The 11,470-nt window shown below is 63.0% G+C and overlaps 2 protein-coding genes across 3 annotated transcripts; both read left to right on the forward strand.

Annotated features, from left to right (window-relative positions):
- Nucleotides 1-71: 71 nt before the first annotated feature.
- Nucleotides 72-5,934, forward strand: SLC39A3 (solute carrier family 39 member 3). 2 transcript variants are annotated; one of them, XM_052699870.1, is made up of 4 exons: nucleotides 72-120; nucleotides 740-822; nucleotides 2,608-2,909; nucleotides 3,426-5,934. In XM_052699870.1, the coding sequence occupies exons 3-4, from the start codon at nucleotides 2,703-2,705 to the stop codon at nucleotides 4,155-4,157; spliced, it is 939 nt and encodes a 312-aa protein (XP_052555830.1). In that variant the 5' UTR covers nucleotides 72-120; nucleotides 740-822; nucleotides 2,608-2,702; the 3' UTR covers nucleotides 4,158-5,934. The 2 variants fall into 2 exon arrangements, with proteins under 2 accessions (XP_052555830.1, XP_052555831.1); XM_052699871.1 differs by lacking the exon at nucleotides 72-120 and adding an exon at nucleotides 142-160.
- A 584-nt stretch (nucleotides 5,935-6,518) lies between these two features.
- Nucleotides 6,519-9,630, forward strand: DIRAS1 (DIRAS family GTPase 1). Its single transcript, XM_052699876.1, has 2 exons — nucleotides 6,519-6,754; nucleotides 8,141-9,630. The coding sequence occupies exon 2, from the start codon at nucleotides 8,153-8,155 to the stop codon at nucleotides 8,747-8,749; it is 597 nt and encodes a 198-aa protein (XP_052555836.1). The 5' UTR covers nucleotides 6,519-6,754; nucleotides 8,141-8,152; the 3' UTR covers nucleotides 8,750-9,630.
- Nucleotides 9,631-11,470: the final 1,840 nt, after the last annotated feature.

Here is an 11,470-nt window from a genome sequence, read left to right on the forward strand (position 1 = left end):
GCCGCCGCGGCCAATGGGAAGTCGTCCTTTTCACCGCAGCCAATAGGAGAGCGCTTCACCAGAGCGGGGGTGGGGGCCGTGCGGGGGCAGCCAGGACGGGGCGCAGGCGGGGGACGGCGCGTGAGTGGGGGGCGTTGGGGCGGGGAGTTTGGGCTGTGAGGTAACGGGAGCCGGGGGCCGTTCCTGAAGGGGTCGGGAGGAGGGAGGCGGGGATCCGGTCCTGAAGGGGAGCTGGGACGATCGGAGGGGTTCGCTATTGAGGTAGCAAGGAGTTGGGGGCTGTTACTGGGGGAACTGGGGTTGGAGGGGGAGGGTGTTACTGAAGTAACTGGGGTGGGGCAGGGGCTGTGGTGGGATGTGGGGCCTGGGCGGGGCTCGAGGGCTGTGGGGCTGCCCTACAGCGGGGGGGGGGCCTCGGGCTGTGGCCCTGTGCACAGGGCCGTTGGGGATCTCATCCCCCTCCCCGGTGCTGTCCCTGCAGACCCCACCTCGTGCCCACGGTCTGGGAGGAGCCCCCAGCACGGCCCCTTCCCCCTGGGCTCCCTGTGTGCTCTCAGCAGGCATCGGGGGGCGTCCAGAGGGAGGTTGGGGGCCCGGCCTGCTTCCCACACCCCAGCAGCGTCAGGGCACAGATCTGGGACATTAAACTTCACACTGTCTGTTCATTGCACTTTCTATTGCCCAAATATTTTGACGGTAAGCCACGCGGTAATTATCCCACATTCATTCTTTGTTACAGAGGTTTCTGGGCTGCCAATACATCCAGGAGTCAGAGGAGCCGACCGCTGCGTGCTGGGAGGAGTGGGCTGAGAAGAGCACGAGGTATTTCCAGCTTTCATTGCTCCGTTTGTCACTAAGCTGCTTTCCTCAGAGGTCACAGAGGGCCGTTCCACTGCTGCCAGCAGCTCGAGGCACTTTGCTGGGGCCAGGTTAGACACCAGCAGAAGCAGTTTTCTGGGATTGAGCGGAGGCCAGGCTGACTCCAGAAGAGGTGCAGGTGCTGGAACACTCAGTGCTGTTTGCTTGCTCTCCTGGGAGCTGCCTGCACACCTGACATAACAGTTGAGATGCAACCTTCACACCCAGCAAGCAGAGCCATGAGCTCTTCTCTGTGCGATCCCAATGCGTTGTCGCTAACATAAGATGTGGTGTGACGACTTGCCATCACCGTGCAAGGTGACACCCTTGTTCTGTTGATGCTCAAACTGCAGTGTGTGCATTACAAAGGCAGTGTGGCTTGTTAGCTGTGTCAGCAATGTGCTGGCAGGCACTGGCAGGCCCAGGGGCAGCATCTCTGCCCATCAGCAGCAGTGACAGCCGCAGCCCGCCTGTCAGCGTGTGCCCAGCTCTGCCCTTGTTCAGGCCCAGTGTGAGTCCATCAGTGTCATCTGAGCTGTGCTGCTGCTGATGGACATCAATGAGACACCAACTGAGAGCCAGCCCTGCTGCAGATGGACGGACTGCTGTGACCTCTGTTTGCTCCTGGGTAGGCTGAGCTCGAACTTGAAAAGAGGGTTTTAAGCTCCCCCATCACGCACAGCATCCATCAACCCCAAAATACCTGGTAACACAATCACCATCTATGCAGCCTGCTGCACAGGAGGGGTTGTAGTGATTCATCCTGTCAACCCTCTAGGGAAATTTTCCCTCAGGAATCTTTTGTTTTGAAATGAATTTGATGGTCCAATGGGCAGCTATCCAATTATTTACCTCGTCCAGCACTGGTGCGAGGGTGTGTGTGAGCACAGCTCAGTTTGGGGCTGCTGATCTGATGCCAGCAGGGGTACAGTGCTGCCTGTGCTCATCAGCAGAGCGGAGCAGTCAGCAGAGGCACCTGTTCATGTTACATAAATAGATTCCATTTTGTCACTTTCCTAAAATCATTTTAAATGGGTTTTGCTGCGCGTGATCTGGAGGCAAACCCGTTTCAGATGGAGTCAGTTTCAGGACCCAGGCTACTACTCAGATGTTGCATTTCTCTCTGGTGTAAAACCACCACCTGGTTTGCCTCATTTGTTACACCCTGTGAACAGTAGGGGACCTCACAGTGCATTTCTGCATGGGGTTTTCCTTGAGAGAGGTGCCAACGGATCAGAGCCACAAGCAGCCAGGCAGCACCGACAGGGACAGCAGAAGGGGCTGAGGAAACTGAATCTGCTGGTCTGGTTTTGAGGACAGTGCAAAAAAAAAAAAAACAACCCCAAACCCTGCATGAGTGCTGGAAGGGGATCTTTAATTTCATTCCTGAACGAAGCTTGAAGGCTGTCAGCTCAAGCCCTTACTCATTTCTCGTGGTTAAAACCAATGTCTTGACCCTTTGGACTCAGGTGGGTCTTACTGCGAGATCGACTGGTTTAAAACCTCCACCAGCTGAGGCTGTGCCAATTTCATGCAGCCAATGCAGCTCTTGCAAGGTTTCGGAGTTCCTGTTTGCTGCAGTTCAGTTGTGTGAGAGCTCTGTGCCTCTCTGTGATCTCCCCACTCATCGCCTAGCAGAGTGAAGGCAGAGTTCGGGTCCTTCCTGCACAGGGGCTGGCACACAGCCGGGGTGCAAGGTGCTCTTCTGCATGCTGAATACACAGCAAAACTCTCCTCTCCTGTCCACAGCTACCAGCTCCAGGAGCTCCTTTCCCTGCACTTTGCCCGCGCTCTCTCTCCTGCTGATGCACCCGCTGCTCTGAGAGCTGCTGCAGGGCAGCACCATGAAGATCGTGGCAGCCAAAGTGCTGTGTCTGCTGGGCATCTGTGTCCTCATGCTGGCCGGGTCCCTCCTCCCCGTCAAGATCATCGAGGCTGATCACGAGAAGGCTCACCGCTCCAGGAAGCTCATCACCCTCTGCAATTCTTTTGGAGGAGGGGTCTTCCTGGCCACCTGCTTCAACGCTCTGCTGCCCGCCGTGAGAGGAAAGGTAACGGGGTGCCTGAGCCCCACGGGGAGCTCAGCTCAATTCCCTGTGGAATTGGAGGCGTGAGGGCTGTCTGTAACCACAGAGCCCCCTCCTCCCGTTCGGATACTGTTTGGTTGGAAAGCTAGGCTTGTTTGGTGCAGGAGGAGGCTGAGCATCGCCTGGGGCTTTAGGCTCAAACTCCTGACTCCAGGCCTGCGTTTAAACCATCAGTGGTCAGATGGCCACTGAGCTCTGTGTGAGGCTGACAGGTTCCCTGTCTCACCCCGAGGTCTGGATGCGAGGGCGTTCAAGCATCCTGGATCAGTTTAATCTCCCCCTGGAGCTGTGTGAACGCAACAGGAATATTTCACTGTTACAGAGCCAAGCTTCCCCCTCCCCCCCCCCCCCCGTGTTGCCTGTTGGAGACTTTCCTCCCAAAAGGAATTTTGTAGGAAGCCCTGAGAGCCTCCTGGTGATGCTCTGTGTGCCTATAGAGGGCGAAAAGCAGCTGACACAGGGCTGTGTGCTTTGTTCCAGCTCGATGAAGTCCTTAAGCAGGGCAACGTGACCACAGACTACCCGGTGGCCGAGACCATCATGATGCTTGGCTTCTTCATGACGGTGTTTGTGGAGCAGCTCGTTTTGACCTTCCAAAAGGAAAAGCCTTCATTTATTGACTTAGAAACCTTCAACGCCGGTTCGGACGCCGGGAGCGACTCCGAATACGAGAGTCCCTTCATTGCGGCCTCACGGGGCAGCGCTGAGCACGGCCGGCTCTCCCACAGCCACGGTTTGAACGTCCTCCAGCTGTCCCGCTCCAGCCCCCTGCGCCTGGTCAGCCTGGTGTTCGCTTTGTGCACTCACTCCATCTTTGAGGGCTTGGCCCTGGGCCTGCAGGAGGAGGGAAGCAGAGTGCTGAGCTTGTTCCTGGGCGTTGCCATCCACGAGACGCTGGTGGCCGTGGCTTTGGGCATCAGCATGGCCAAGGCCTCGCTGCCCATGAAGGACGCTGCCAAGCTGGCGGTGACGGTGAGCCTGATGATCCCTCTGGGCATCAGCATTGGGATGGGGATCGAGAGCACCCAGAGCACGGCGGGCAGCATCACTTCTCTGCTCCTGCAAGGCGTCGCTGGGGGCACTTTCTTGTTCATCACCTTCTTTGAGATCCTGGCGAAGGAGCTGGAAGACAAGAGCGGTCGTCTGTTGAAGGTCCTCTTCCTGGTGCTGGGTTACGCGGTGCTGGCTGGGCTGGTTTTCCTCAAGTGGTGAGGAGGGAAACGAAGCTCACCTCCTCCCCACACAGCCATCCCCACCACCCAGGGGATACCAGAGCTCAGCAGCAAAGCCAGACATCACAGCCTGCTGGTATTGCAGTACTGACCCCAAGGAGAACGTCTGCGTGCTCAGAGGGAATGAAGAACAACGCAGCGCCCCAATGCAGGTGCCCCAAGGTCCTGTCGCTGCCTGCTGGATCTGCAGGTGCAGCAGCTCGTGCTGGACACAAACGCTGCAGTTCTGAGGCCGTGTCCCAGGAGCTCAGCACGCATCTCATTCCCTGTTGGTCCGCAGGGCCACCCCCCTCCTCCCCGCTCCCCCTGCACTGCATTTGGCTGCAGGGTTCTTCCCTGCTGCTCGGGCTCTGAGAAGGCGAGGAGCTGCGACAGAAGCGCAGGCAGAGGCAGGTGTGAGCGCGGATGGCACAGCTGCACTAAGCTGCTTTTGCTAGCTTAGTTTTGAGCAAAACCTGGTTGTAATAGCTGCCAAAAATAACATCCCTTCTGGGGCTGCTCGGTGCGACTGCTGCCACAGCTCCGAGCTCCATTTTGACCCACAAATGGAGCTTTTCTTAGTGATTAATGAAGAAACGAGGCTGGGCTCCGTGCCCTGCACCATTCCCCCCGCCTCAACCCCGTGTTGTGCATTCCCTATAGAAAACCTCAGCTCTGCTGGAAAAGCCTCACATCCGTACCTGGGAGGCCTTTGGATGCTCTCCTGCAGCCCAGGGTCCAGCAGATGGCAAGAGATGGGTGGCAGCAATGCACAGCAGCGATGTTTCCAAGCCAGACACCCACGTTTGAGTCACAGCAGCGAGGGGAGCTCTGCTTGTGCTGGCAGTGCTGAGGCTGTGCAGGGCCATTTTGTCGGTGCTTTCAGGGCTATTTCTTCCCCAGAGGTCGATGAGCTGCAGCGCAGAGCCAAGGCTGCGCCGTGTGCCTGAGCGCCTTGCTGCATCCCCGGGGCTCAGCACATCACATCCCTTGCGATCCCCTCTGCTCGCCCTCACGCTGAGGAGCTCAGCATGCTGCTCTCGCAGGGGCTCTGCTTCCATTCTCCGTGGCCATCAGTCGTGCAGCAGCTCCCCCAGGCAGAGCAGAGCTCCTGGAAGTGCTGATGGAATCCTAAGGACGTGGAGAAGGGGCTGAGCCGTGCTGCAATGAGCCGAGCAGCAAGAGGGATGGGGGAGACTGCGAGGCAGCATCTTGGAGCAGCGGTTGGCACAGCTGCAGCATATGGAGGCTGATGAGGATCATCTGACAGGGCCTGGTGCTCGGTGCTTTAATTGCTGCGGCGCACCGAAGTCAATTAATCTTGCTTTGAAGAAACCTGGAGTGGCGAAAGGGGGGGGGGGGGGAGGAGAGAAAGGCAGCGTTATTTTAGGCCTCTGCTGGCACAGATCAGCAGGGCCTGATGAGAATCTCATTTGTCTCCATGCAGCGAATCCGTGTGTGTTATTGCACCTCTGCCGGGCAGCGCACGGCAGGGCTGAGCTCGGGCATTTCCCCACTCACTGAGCAGCGTTTCCCCACTCACTGGGGGTCCCTGGGGTGCTCTGCAGTGGGACTGATGCTCTGATGTATGGACTGGGGAAAGATGAAGCCCTCCCGACGAAGCCCCGCTCTGTGCTGTGTGTTCCTGGGAAGCCCCCGCAGCGCCCGGCATCGTGGGGAGCTGCGGAGTGAATGAACGGAGGAGGAGCCGCAGTGAAAATGCTGAAGGGAACTCATTCATCCCCTGCAATGAGCGGCATCTGAACGGCTGGTAGCGCTGCCGGGGGTCCGGGGGGGGGGGGGAAGGAAAGGGGCGGGGGGCTGCGGCTGCTGTCAGCTCGTCCCCAAAAAGCGCAGCCAAAGCCCCGTGTTGGTGTTTGGGTGCTGGAGCCCCGCTCCTCTGCTGGCTGCTCTTAATAGCAGCTGCGGATTTTAATTGCTGCTGCTCTGGATGGAGAGCGAGCGCCCCGGCCGCAGAGCGCCGCCCCCGGAGCCTTTTGTGGGGGCTGCAGCCCCTCGCTGTTAGTGGGGAACGCAGCCCCGGTCCCGTGCCGGTGGTGGGGGGGGGAACCGTGAACCCGAAGCGCGGTCCGGTTCCCTTGAGCGGCCTCAGCGGTTCCGACGGTTCTGCCCCCCATCCGGGCGTCCGTCTGCCCCCGTCTGTCCGTCCCCAGCCCCGTCAGACGTCCCCGTGTCGTTGCGTCCCCATCTCCGTGTCCCAAGTCACGCGTGTCCCATCCCCGTCCGTTTGTCCCACCCCTGTCCGTCCGTCCGTCCCCTCCCGTTCCGCCGCCGTTCGGGGCTGTACCGGGGGGTCCGGCAGCCCCGGGTGGGGCGGGCGCGGCGGGCGGGGCCGGCGGCGGGGCGGGATCGGCTCTGCGGCGGCCGCACCGCACCGCGCCGTGCCGAGCTGAGCCCCGCAGAGCCGCGCCGGCCCCGCATCACCGCACCGCACCGGGCGGAACCGCGCCGAACCGAAAACCGAACCGAAGCGAGCGGACAGCGGCCGCCGCATCGGAACCGCACGGCGCCGGGCCGGGCCATGCGCTGACGCCGCGGTGCAGCCCGCAGCCAAGGGCGGATCCCGGGCAGCGCACGGTGAGGCGGCGGCACCGCAATGCGACCGCGCGGGGGGAGCGGGGCCGGGGGCGGCCGGGGGAGGAGGTAGGGGATGCCCCGGGCAAAGGCAGGGACGGCGGGGAGCGGGCGGGCACCGGGACCGTCCTGCCCTGCCCCCATCCTGCCCCCATCCTGCATCCCGCCCCTCCGTTCTGCCCCATCCCGTCTCTCTCCGCCCCCCATCCCGACCCCAGCCCCGCATGTTTGTGTGTTTTCCCCGCTCCCCCCCCCCCGCGCTGATGGTGCGGAGCTCCGGGGGGGGCTCAGGTGCCGTCCTCAGCACGGGGGAGAAGCGCAGGTCGGGGCTGCACGGGGCTCTGCAGCACCCGTGGGTGCCGTGGAGGCCCCTTCCCACCCCTTGGCACCCCGTGGCAGCGGGGATGCGGTCCTCGGCACCGCTGCAGGCAGGTGCCACGGAGATGATGGTGGCACAGGGATGATGGTGGCACGGGGATGATGGTGGCACGGGGGTGATGGCACAGGGCTGCTCTGCCACCACGGCCTCTGCTTCATCCCCGTGCAGCTCCGACGCCTCCAGATGGCACAGAACCAAACCTTTGGGTGCTGAGGCCGTGCTGATGGGCTCTGGCTGCATCCCACGTACTCACCCGGTGCCAGGCAATGCTGTGGGGCAATGGGTGCCCGTGGGACCCCAGGAAAGGGCTGCATCCCCTGGGTGCACATGGGACATGCCAAGAGTGGGGCAGAGCTGACCCCAAAGCAGCACCGTGTGCCATCCCTGTGTGCCCGCTCACCTCCTTTGGGATGGCGCTGCTGGCATGGCAGCCCCGTGGCACGGCACGCTTTGCACCTCCCGAGTGCTTGCGCTCTGCGTGGGGAGCAGAGATGCTCCCACATGTGGGGACACCTTGGGGACCCGTCGTGCCGTGAGCCCGCAGCTGTGTGACACCATCCGCAGGGCAGAGCGGTGGCACAGCGCAGCGCTGAGCTCTGTGCACGAAATGGCCCCTCCTTACTCAGCACATCCATCTCCACAGCGCAGCCCCGGGGCTCTGGGGATCGTCGGACCGGGCTGGGGGCTGCCCCACTGTGCAGCTCCCATTGCTGGGGGTGTCCGTGTCACCCCCCACTTCCCCCCTCTGGCGGTGCTGTTCCGATCACAGCTGCTGTGCCGTTGGCTGTGGCTCGGCCATATGGCCGCGGCGTGGGGGGGGGGGGGTAAAAATAGCAAAGGCTGCTGCACCCCAGGCGGGCGGCGAGAGCCACCCCACGGCCTGAAGGGCGGCCCAAGGGCAGGGGGCTGCGCTGGGACCCCCCCCCCGTTGCACACAGTGGGAGCGGAGGGCCGGCAGTGGGGGTCCATCCCGCAGCTGTGATGTGTGCCCTGTGCTCCGTCCCTTGCAGCGGGGGGCCACGATGCCGGAGCAGAGCAACGATTACCGCGTGGTGGTGTTCGGTGCCGGCGGCGTGGGGAAGAGCTCGTTGGTGCTGCGCTTCGTCAAGGGGACGTTCCGAGACACCTACATCCCCACCATCGAGGACACGTACAGGCAGGTGATCAGCTGCGACAAGAGCGTCTGCACGCTGCAGATCACCGACACCACCGGCAGCCATCAGTTCCCAGCCATGCAGCGCCTGTCCATCTCCAAGGGCCATGCCTTCATCCTGGTGTTCTCCGTCACCAGCAAGCAGTCGCTGGAGGAGCTGAGGCCCATCTACCAGCAGATCGTGCAGATCAAGGGCAGCGTGGAGAGCATCCCCATCATGCTGGTGGGCAACAAGTGCGACGAGACGCAGCGGGAGGTGGAGAGCAGGGAGGGGGAGGCCGTGGCCAAGGAGTGGAAATGCGCCTTCATGGAGACCTCGGCCAAGATGAACTACAACGTGAAGGAGCTCTTCCAGGAGCTGCTCAACCTGGAGAAGCGCAGGAACGTCAGCCTCACCATCGACGGGAAGCGTTCCAGCAAGCAGAAGAGGACAGACAAAATCAAGGGGAAGTGCAGCATCATGTAGAACCCCGGACTGGCCCGTGCCCCCCGGCCCCCCCCCTCACCTCCCCGTGGTGGGGCTGTCCCTGTGTGCTCCCTGCGTCTGCGGTGCCTGCGGGGCAGCTGTGGCCATCGTTGGGTTTGGGGACACAGACCCGTGGGGACCCTCGGCCTCGTGGAGTGGGACGGGGTTGTGGGGCCGGCCGCGTGCGTGCTGCAGCACAACTGGACACGGGCGTGTGGGGATGGGATGGGGGGACCCCACCGGGGGCCATGGACGCCCACCCAGGTCCCCGTGTGCTGTGCAACGTGGCAGCGGTGCAGCCACCCCCCTGGTGACGGTCACAGCAGCCCTGGGCTGTCCCTCCTGCACGGTGCCCTTCCCTGGGTGGGAGCCCCCTCCACTGCCCCCTGCTGAGCCCCCTCCCGTCCCCCAGAGCCGCCAGCCCAAGCACAAAGCATCGGGTCCTGCGCAGGTCCTGACCCAGCACAATCCTGGCGAGCTCGGACGCAGAGCCCTCCCCGCACCCCCAAATCCACCACCATGCGGTCGGGGTCCCCCCTCTTCCTCAGTACCCCCGAGGCTCTGCCCCCCCATCGCTGCCCCACGCCCCCCGGAGCCCTCTGCTTGTCCCCCCACCCCCCCCCCACCCCCCCGGCCGGAGTAGGGCCCTGCCGCCAGCAGCCCCTCATCCCTGCGGGGTCACCCCTCGCTCCGGCCCTACTGCCCCCCACCCCGGGGCCGCCCCAATGCCATGGGGTGCACACAATGGGGGGGGGGCCGTGCCTGCTCCCCGCTCCTCCTCCGGCGTTTTACACCCACCCGACCCCACCGAGGGACGAGGCGACGTGACGATGTAGCCTTTATTCTAGAAATAGTCTTCCTTCAATAAAGAGATAAGAAACGCTGCTGCGTCCCCACGGAGTTGGGAAACGCTGCTGGTCACCCCCCCCTCCCCTCCCTCCAGGGGTGGGGGGGACGTTCAGATGCACGGGTGTGCGAACGCGTGCATGCACGTGCACGAGTGTGCATGCGTGTACGTGCACGTGCGTGCACAGGTGCTTGCGATCACGAGCATCCACGCAGCCCGTGCGCACACGCGTGCCCGCGCACGGGGGCGGCTGTTGGGTGCCCCCGCCCCCCGCTGCAGCGAGGGCTGACGGCCCCGTGGGGAGGGGGTGGGAGAGCAGAGAGTGCGTCATCGTCGTGCCTGTCGCCATGGAAACCATCTGCTCTCCGGTCGCTGGAGGCGTGTGGGTGCGGGCGGGGGGAGTGCGGGGCTGCTGCGGCCGCAAAGGGCCCCGGCAAGGGCACGGCTGTGCGGGGATGTCGAACGGCCGTGGGGATGCGACGGCTTTGCGGAGGTATCGCAGCTCCACGGAGACGTCGCGGTGCCGCCGGGACTTTGGCAGCTCGCAGCCCCGCTCTGTGTCCCCCAGCTCCGTTGGGATGCGGGTAGGCAGGACGCCCGCTCTGATCCCCGCCCCGAGGCCTGGGACTGGAGGGTCTCAGGGTGAAGGCGGCGCAGCTCTGCGCTCCCAGGACACCGCTGGAGGTGTCGGCGGCTCCGTGGCACATTCACGCTTGACGGAAATCACTGCCCCCATTCCCGTGTCCCTCATCCACCCTCTCTGTGTCCGCGCTGCCCCCGTCTCCCCCTGCAGTGAAAGCAGTGAAGGAAGAGGCGCTCGGATAAAAAGCCTTCAGCCCTCATTCGTTTCTTCCTCCTCTGACATCAAAGCACCGCACGGGGCTGAGTGAGGGGGGTGGAGAGCAATGGATGCTGCTGGCGGTGCGGGACACGGCAGGGCACAGCACGGCACAGCAGAGCACAGCACGGCACGGCGTGGTACAGCACTGCACAGCACAGCAGAACAGAGCAGAACAGAGCAGAATACAACACGGCACAGCACGGCATGGCATGCTCCCCATCCATGTGTGTGGGATCTCAGCGGCCCTGGAGCCACATGCAGGGGAAGGGCTTTCTGGCGACAAACTGAGCAGGATGGGGCTCTCACTCCAGGGATTGATACCTCCCTGAGGGGGTTCTGAGCTCGTGCTGCAGTGCCCAGTGAAGGATGGCAGCTTGCAGTGGGATCGGGGTGCCTTTTTCCCCCCCTGTGACTCCAGCCCTGTGCCAGGGACACTCTGCTCCCCTGGGCCTGCAGCCAGCACACAACTCAATGCTTGGGACACAACGTGGCTCCCAGAGCCGTCACCATCCGGGTGTGACCGAGGGACCCATCTGCAGCCAAAGCGGCTTAGAGGACAGCATATGGGCACAAACGGGATTAGGGGAAAATCAGCCTTCTTCCCGCTAACAGGATTACGGGTTTTCATCCCAGAGGCGATGCAATGCTGGCACTGCCCATGCCCACAGCAGGCAGGGAGCTGGTGCTGCAGCCCCCACCCCCAATACCACCGTGCAAGCAGCACTCAGCTCTACACGGTGTGTCTGCTGCTGCACTGCTGGGAATTTCCCCCACTGCAAAGGCCGGGGGGCTCAGGTCAGGTTAGTTGCATTTGTGCACCACGCACATTGCGCTCCTGCATTGTGCACCACGCACCCGGCCCAGCCCTGCAGAGCAGCACTGCTGCATTTGAGGCGCAGGGGCAGGCAGTGGAAGGTGCCTCTCTGATCTCGTCCCCCACCCGGGCTCACAGCAGGGCGCTGGAAGCACCGCGCAGTGCAGCACCGGTATTTTGGGGCGCTCCCGTCCGAACCCCCGGGGCCATAGCGGAGCC

The sequence above is a fragment of the Tympanuchus pallidicinctus genome, unplaced genomic scaffold (assembly GCF_026119805.1).
Source record: "Tympanuchus pallidicinctus isolate F22 unplaced genomic scaffold, pur_lepc_1.0 scaffold38, whole genome shotgun sequence".
NCBI lineage: Eukaryota > Metazoa > Chordata > Aves > Galliformes > Phasianidae > Tympanuchus > Tympanuchus pallidicinctus.

Excerpts from the sequence above, each read along its gene's own strand:
- DIRAS1 (XM_052699876.1), top strand. The coding sequence starts at position 8,153 with ATGCCGGAGCAGAGCAACGATTACCGCGTGGTGGTGTTCGGTGCCGGC.
- SLC39A3 (XM_052699870.1), top strand. The coding sequence starts at position 2,703 with ATGAAGATCGTGGCAGCCAAAGTGCTGTGTCTGCTGGGCATCTGTGTC. Across the intron at positions 2,910-3,425 it reads TGCCCGCCGTGAGAGGAAAG|CTCGATGAAGTCCTTAAGCA; the intron begins GTAACGGGGTGC and ends GCTTTGTTCCAG.